General features: G+C 40.8%; 1 protein-coding gene across 1 annotated transcript; it reads left to right on the top strand.

Annotated features, from left to right (window-relative positions):
* Positions 1–344: 344 nt before the first annotated feature.
* Positions 345–4,958, top strand: CCK (cholecystokinin; the record flags this gene model as incomplete). The annotated part of the gene is made up of 3 exons (XM_082753258.1): positions 345–379; positions 1,536–1,793; positions 4,822–4,958. Exons 2-3 carry the CDS (start codon positions 1,538–1,540, stop codon positions 4,956–4,958), a joined length of 393 nt encoding a protein of 130 aa, XP_082609384.1. The 5' UTR covers positions 345–379; positions 1,536–1,537.
* Positions 4,959–8,543: the final 3,585 nt, after the last annotated feature.

The raw sequence follows: 8,543 nt of genomic DNA, 5'->3' as shown, positions 1-8,543 counted from the left end.
GGCCCCGTCGCCCCCTGGCGGCCGCCGCGGGACGACCATCTGCAGCCCCCTCGGGGCCGGGGCAGTGGGGGACAAGGTGGGATTTGGGGAGGGAGAAGAGCTCCCTGCTCGGGGCGGCTGCTGCTTCAGAGGGTGGGGAAGCCCATTCTCGTGGTGTCTGGGCGGGGGGACAGCTCTCGGCGACTCAGTAGCCGGCGTGGGCTAGTAGTCCCGGGGGGGCGAGGGCGGCGGGCAGGGGGCGGGCAGGGAGCCCTGCGTCAGCGCTGTGCAAACACCACCGCCCCTATTTAAGGGGCCGCCGCCGAGTCGTCCTCCAACTTCTTCTTGTCCCTGCCTGGGTGGGTAGTCGGTGCTCTGCCTCGTTCCGTCCTCGGGACAGGTAAGGGGCGGCACGCACGCACGGAAATGGGGGGACAGGGTGGAACATACGCGGGAGTCGGGGTAAAACGAGGTCCCCACGGAAAAGGGTGCAGAGCAGCAGTGGTGCGTAAGTACCAAACCCTGCCTGCGTACAGGACCTGTAATTGCTGCTCGCTGGAGGGGTGCTTTTTGTTCAGTGCCTGGGGATGCTGATCAGGGGTAGCTCATGGGTTGTGATTGTTTTCATGCCGGTATGTGGTGGGCAATCAAACTTCGTTTTCCCCTCCACTAAAATGAGGAGTATACTCGATATGCTATTCAAAAATGTAAACTATCAAAAAACCCCATATAGATGTTTTCATGGATATTTATAAATAGAAATTACCCTCATAGTGTTAAGTACTAGGTACCTCGTTTCTCCTCTTAGCAGACTAACTTGGGTGTTTCAAAAATACAATTTCAGCTTGTGTGATCAAATGATCTGGTAAAATGGCAGTCTTTTTCTTTAAGGAAGCAACAAAATTGTCTTATACTTGAATTCTCTGTTTTATATGAAAAAATATGGTTATATTGCATGTTATTTCTTACACAGCTTTTCCTACCGCAGCTGTTAGATCAAATGATTGGGGTGGTGTTAGATTTGTGTTTTGTTTTTTTTTCTACTGTAACAAGGTTTTGTTTCTTCTTTCCTTGTACAACGAGACAAAACCTCTTGAACACTAAAGTTCAAACCAATTAAGGGTTAGAGAGTTTAGGCTCTTTGCAGAACTTGTCAAAATTAAGTATTTGTAATAGTGGATTTTAGTACAGTGGGAAAGTACAAGAATGTTTGAATCCTGAGACTTTTTTTTTTTAAAGCTAGGTATAGCTCCCTTGTGTTTTACCGAAATGCAGCTTTGAAAAAAGAAAAGCAAGTAATAACTGAGTGAGTCAGGGAGACAGAATACATACACTGGAAGGGATAAAACCAATTCACTGTGGTACCTTCCTCTTACCAATAGATATTTAACTACTCCTGTGCATTTTGTCCAACTTCAGACAGATCCCACAGTTACCTGCAATTAAAAAAAAGTTTTCTCGGAAACCAGCACCTCCAAAGAAATTTGGGGGTGAGGATAACACATGATGTAATAAGTCTGGTCATTCTAACAGCCTGTCATTCCTTTTTCCTCCAGCAATGTACAGTGGTATATGCATCTGTGTGTTCCTTGCTGTGCTCTCTGTGAGTTCTTTTGGACAGCAAACTGGGGGCTCACACAATGACAACCTTCTGGCTGCTGAGCTTGAGCAGAGCTTGACAGAACATCACCGACATACCCGCGCCCCTTTGTCTACTGGCCCCCTGAAATCTGCGCCACGGCTGGATGGAAGCCTTGACCAAAGGGCTAGCATTGGAGCTTTGTTGGCCAAGTACCTTCAGCAGGCCAGAAAAGGTACTGGTTATGTGCTACTTCTGTATCCGTGGAATTTCCTTCAAAGATACCTAGATGTTAACTCTGTCATCATCTAACATGAATTACTAAATTGCTATAGAAGATAGGAAGTAGATTTTGCCTGGTTATTCCAGAACTAGAGACCATTCTTTTTCTCACCTACTGTAAAATTCCTCAAAAGAAAAAAAAATATACACACACATACAATGTGTGTATGTATGTATATACATATATAATTAGTACCATTTCCTATTAGATTTTCAGTCCCAGGTAGCCTTTGGACAGAATCTGGCAATTACTTAAAACCTCTATGGCGCTGATTCTGTAACAAGGACATGAGGTCCTTGTACAATGATACAGTATTGGAATTAAAGGATTTGAATTATTTTGAGATTCATTAGTCACTTGAGGAAACAATTGTATTACTAATGTGAGCTAACAAGAGCAGGTGAAGCAGTTTCTGACGTCTTACAGTGCATGTTTTACATAGGCAAAAACACATGCCATGTATATGTATACAGAACATGATAGATCAAAACCATTGCCCACTGCAACTCCTCACAAGAAAGAACTTTTGAACTCTCTCATCTCTGTACTGCTTTGTACCGGAATACAGTAGCACCATGGGCAACCTAACTGCTGTGTCCTCCAAGAATGACTACAAACCCCAGGAAAAGCCACTGTGCAACTTAAAGGGTTAAACATCTTGTTTACTTGCAATAGCTTCACTCCCATCTATCCCCTTGTACTGCAGGGAAGTAAGATACAGAAATAGAGCTTAAACTTGGGAAGCAGTAATTAGGATAACCTGTGCATATAGACACTGAGAATTTAACTCAGTTCCAGTCCCAGGCTGTGTTTAGGATGAAATTCACTTTATTTATACAAGCAACAGTTTTCTTTTCCCTTGTCTCTCTATACAACCCTATGTAGATAATTTAATCCTCTCTTCCTGATAGCCTCGCTGCTGACCTCTGTTATAGGCAGAATCCCATTCTTATTTTTGGTGGTGGTTTACAATTAAGAGATGTCACATGCATTTTATGCATTACATAGGCTGCCATATGCATTCATCCATGTACCTAAGAGGGCCAAATCAGAAACAACAGAAAAATAACCACTTCTAATATATTCTGAGAGACTTCATCTCATGTTACCAATTTTCACAATATCTATTAAAGAAATTAATTTTAGCATTTCACATGATCTAGTGGAAAGACAATTCAGATACAAAACTCTGTGCTACAGTTAAAGCTGTTACTGAATAAGAATCTTGCAGCAGGAGTCAGCACAGCAGAACCCTCCTTACATTTGTCCTGTATATTCCTTGGCACCTTCCTGCAAGGAAACTGAACTTCTCATTCTAGTTTATGTAGCCATTATATTCTCTTAAATATTTGGCTGACATTTCCAAATAGCTCAACCACATGAAGTGTATGGCAAGGGGTGGACGCCTTCCTAGTACAGAAGAGAGAAGATTCACAGGGACAAAGCAGAAGAAAAATACGAAAAAACTTATAACAATGCATACAGTTGCCAATCAACTGCTTTCCCGTCAACACATTATGTTATGTTCTCATTTAACATAAAGGTTCAGGGCAACACTTCAAAAATCTCTGAAGAACACTCGCAGCTCCTGCACTAGTCACTTTTAACCTGTACAAGCCATAACACTCACTAGAAAATTCCATCCTGGGGGAAAGGGAGTCTGCATTTTCTGAGGTTAGCTATTACCAGTGATAGCATCTGTCCTTGTGATTAATAGGCTAATTTGGGTCAATATTTCCAGTTAAAACAGGGAGAGTTAAATTCTCCCAAGAGGCTGCAGCTAGATGGCAGCCCTGTAGTCAAACTGCTACAATTTTGAAGCTGTTTGCTCTATGTTGATTCTACAGTATCCATGGGACATCTCTGGTGATTTAAGGAAAAGTAAGGTACTCTTAAGGAATTCATTTGACTGTTTATGACCCCTAGCTTTCAATTCACTTCATGTGCAGGCTTTCAGCATGAATCCAGCGCTGTGTAGCTGAGACAGGTGCATCGCTGATCTGTCCTCTGCAGAGCCCTTTTCAGGCCAGACCATAATGGCACCAGGGGAGTGCTTACAACCTGCAGGTCACTGCAGGCTCAGACATCTCTTTAATAGCAGTTTCTGAGTGATGGTCCTGCAGTATCCTAGCCCTGTCTGGTGCCAAGAAACCATTCTCATCAACTTTGTGTTCTGAATGATGCTTGTGAATATAATGGGTTTTGAGGCTTTAAGGGTAGACAAACATACTTTCATAGAATTGTTTTGTCATTTTGTTTTAGGTAAATGTCTTTAGCATGTTTGTTTTCTTTTTGTGGTCCATTTACCTCTCCTATCCCTCTACTACTAACAAAAACTTTGCATTTCTTTGATGCCCTGAACAAGGGTGATAGAAAGGCTATGGCAAGATCAAAGATCAGCATCCCACCCTGCTGTGAAAAGAGTTATGAAAACTTTATAAAGGCAGTGAAAATATCACTGAAATAGTAATAAGCCCTGTGTAATTTCAGCATTAAACACCTCTAGCTGTGAATTCCAGGCACAACGTTCTGAATTTCAGGACTATCCCCACTTCTTTATGAAACCTGGAATTCATAAATCTACAACTCTTGTTACTTAATTTGCACTATAGGAGCTCCTATACTTACATATATGGCTCTTCAAGTAGTACAGGACTATAGGGAGGTCCTGGACTTTCCTTCTCTAGTGAAATAGGAAATGAAATTTCCTATTCCTTTGCAGCAGCCAGGAGCAGAAAGAGATGAAAATAATCCGTTTTGTTGTTTTTTTTTTTTTTTTGAAAAAAAAAAGAATGTCAGAACATTACCCATAACATTCTGTGATATTTTCCCCAGTGATATAACAGCAGTGTTACGTGATCTGTATAAAGTCAAGCAGTTTCAGTTATTTCATGCAGACATCTGCTAACAAATACAAAACACTCAGAAATGGATGAAAGTATGTCTACTTACTCTCTCCACTCCCACACTTTTTCATTAGGTCCCACTGGAAGGCTCTCAGTTATGGGAAACAGGGTACAGAGTATCGATCCTACGCACAGGATAAATGACAGAGACTACATGGGCTGGATGGATTTTGGACGCCGCAGTGCTGAAGAATATGAGTACTCCTCCTAAAGAACAGCAGACTATAGCAACAGGAAAAAAAAATCACACTCCTATGTCTGTACAGAAAGAAAAAATAATTTGTTGTCCTCTTTAAATTAGTGTTTTAAATTATATCATGTATTTGATGTAAATTTGTCTGTAAGATTATACAATGCAATATATACATATGCAGAATTTTCCAGAAAATGTTTTCTTTCTTTTGTGGTTTCTCATACACCAATATTATATTAAAATGATTTCACTTATTCCGTCTTGTTCTGTCACCGCATGTTGCTGGGTGTCTTACTATAGAGGCAGGAAAATGCCTTCATTCATTCATTGTACATATTCCGTGTGTTAAGTAGTCAGACAAATGAACCACTTTCTAGAAAAATCTTGTCACAGTAGTGGTGAGCTCTCTGAGGAGAACCTGTCCAAAACCAAACACAACAGCACAATGCTACCAGAAAAGGCCAGCTGTCTTCATGGTAACCCCATCTGTAAAGGACTGAGTTATATACCCAACCTATGTGTTTGTGGCAAACAGTCAACAGTGCTAAAAACTAGAAGAAAAAGACGAATGACGCCAAAATGCTTCACCTTCTTGGCTTATTTATTTTATGTTGTGAACTAAATGTGAAAGTTATGCTGATGGCTGCGAATCATGGAATAAACAGACCATTCCCTGCTGTGTGGTGAGCTAAGCCTTCATTTGGGGATGGCAAGGAGAGCTGTGCCAAGGGAGCAGAGGAGGCTTCTGAGGGAAGGGTGAGGTACTGGAGACAGCAAATCACCATGTTAAAGAGAAATGGGGTGATCCCAGTTACTGAACCCAGAGGCAGCCTGCAGGCTGCAAAAGGTGTTTCAGGTGTGTGCACCTCCACCCCAAGTAACACCTCCAGCAGCTACCGGCTCTGCTGCAGCAGCAGGTTCACACAGCCCAGGAATTCCCTTTGCTGCAAAAGGAGGGGGCTTTGAACGGCGTAACGCAGAATTTCCACCAAGTGCATGCGTTAACTATAACATGAGTGCATGTTTTACATTTTGAACATCAGGTGTTTGCCAAAGGAAGAAGGCAGGAAAACACCTCAGTAGTGTGTTCTGTAGCAGATAATAGACACTACAGAAAACATTTATACTAAAATAAAACTCTACCAAAATAAAACTCTACAAAGGTTGGGGGAAACAAGCAGTTATGCCAACTACTGAACACAGCAAAAATAAAAACATTTTTGAGGAGCTGTTCCTAACAGAAGCCAAGAGACAAGACACTATTGTAGAAATGTGCAATGCAAAAGAGACTTCAACAAGTGGTAACAGAATTTTCTTTCTCAGTAACCCCAAATCTCCCATTCTGTGGATCTCAACTTGAGAAAATGAAAGTACTTTGCCATACAAAATTTTCTTCCTCTCAGGGCCCCTTTAGACAAACTCCTTCCAGTCTGCCTTTTCTCCTTACTTCCTTTCCAAACGTAATGAGTCTCTAAATACGTGAATTTTCTCCTCAGTGTTGATCATTGCCCATGGGAAAACTGTCCAAAGTACCATTTTTTTCTCAAAATTTTACAAGAGATTAAAAGCAGTTAATCGACTATTGCTTAAAATGAGGAAAATACAAATTAATCTAAAAATGAGTAGATTGAAGCATTTCCCACTGGAGTGCTGTTTCTTTACAAGTAGCATTTACTTTGCTCTCTCCTCTCCTCTCCTCTCCTCTCCTCTCCTCTCCTCGACTCTCCTCGACTCTCAAGTCTACATGACTCTTGGGTGTAACTTCTTACAAATGATAAAAGATTCTCAAGAATGACAAAAAGATTCTCAAGATGAGAATCTTGATGCTGTACTAGTGCTGCTCAGCAGTAGACAAAGCATTGGTGTGATCTCAGTGCTATTCTAGCTACAAGCGCAGAGCACAGTACTCTATGGGCCACTGCAGGGAAAGTTAATTCCATCCCAGCCAGATCTAGTACACTTAACTATCATTGTTAACAGCTAAAATGTGTATATAAAGACAGTTACGGTGTTTGCACAAAGCTTATGAAATTACTACAATATTAAATGATAAAAGATGACAGTGCATCATATTACTCACATTGCTAAGTATATCAGAGCCAAGGAGAGAGATAAAGTCTAGCACGTTTCCTGGTACCATTTTCACCTGTACCAACCTGCACTCTCCTACATAATGCCAGAATACAGTTCAAGAGATAGCATGTACCAACAGCCACTCCAGATAAAATTCCGTTGTCTGTTCCCCTTCTCCACTACATAGCCATCAACAGGCCTTCGTGACACCATACAGTCATAAAACACATACCTAATTTTTGTTCTAATTTCTGTTCTAATTTTTGTTCTATTTTATTAAATCCCCACTCTAATATAGTCTGAGAGATGTATTGCAGTTCAGTATAGATTTAGGAAAAAAAAAAAAAAAAAAAGTCAAAGAAAATTGAAGTTTTGTCTCAGCTGCCAGGGCATCATATGGTTCCTGGATATGAACAGCTTGCCACTAGGAGCAGAAAGCAACCTCTGGCCCTAAATCATTTGGCAATACAAACACAACCAAAGAAAATTAGCACGTGTCCACAGTTATAAGCACCCATGAAAACAATGCCCTGTTCAGAAAAGTTCACAGAAAATCTACTCCATATACAACAAAACACAGAAAACTACCCAATACCTTATAACAAATGTAAGATAAATACAAAAATAAATTGTAATTGAATTCACAGATAAATATCAAAGTGAGAATTACAATATTCCACAGAACAGGGTTGGCAAGTTTGAGACAATGTACTTCCCCTTTACTTATGATTTATATTACATTACGGTCCTGGATAATCCTAGTACATTAGTACATTCCAAGCTACTGAGAAGCTAAAACGGCTGCTCATCTTGCCAGTATGCCCATTTTATTCATTAGAAGACAGATATACTTATTTTACAGGTAAAAAATGGACCAAGGAGAAATCTGTTTAAATGTTCCAGGCCTTTTTTATCCATTAATTCTGCTGTCTGGGGATTGTTATTGTCATCTTAGACTCTTCTTCATGCTGTTTAATTTCTTATGCATTGGATGCTAATGACTTCTTTGGACATTAGATTTTCTAAGGTATAAACATTACCATTACTGTAATAAGTTGAAATTTATTCTATGAGTCATCCTGCTGAAGTCATTTATTTCATAAGCAAAAAGAAGAAATCATTCTGGACCTACTAGTAAAAAGTGTTAGATTGGTAGATTTGTCAGATTGAAACTGAAAGCAACTGAAAGGCACCAGGGGTGATACACTCCAAATAGCAGTGGACCCTCTGCCCTGTCACTGTAAGGTGGAGCGGGAGGGGGAAGGGGTGGCTAAGAGATGGGGAGGAATGAAACAGGTCCCTGCTTAGCATTGCAGGCAAGCTCTCTCTCTCCCTACCTCGCCTTTGCAGGTGCCCTAAAACAATAGGTTTGCGATTCTGGAACTTGAGGGATGGGTAAATGAGGATGTGGTGGAAGGTCCACCCAGAAGGTTGTCTAGGTCAAAGCAATTGACTCCACGTATCAAGACTGCTTCCACTGTTATAAATGAAGTCTCAACTCAATCTGAATTTAGTAATATTTATAAAAGA

The sequence above is a fragment of the Aythya marila genome (assembly GCF_965140915.1).
Source record: "Aythya marila genome assembly, chromosome: 2".
NCBI lineage: Eukaryota > Metazoa > Chordata > Aves > Anseriformes > Anatidae > Aythya > Aythya marila.
The sequence above is the reverse complement of the archived record's forward strand: the minus strand, read 5'-3'. Positions and strand labels throughout refer to the sequence as shown.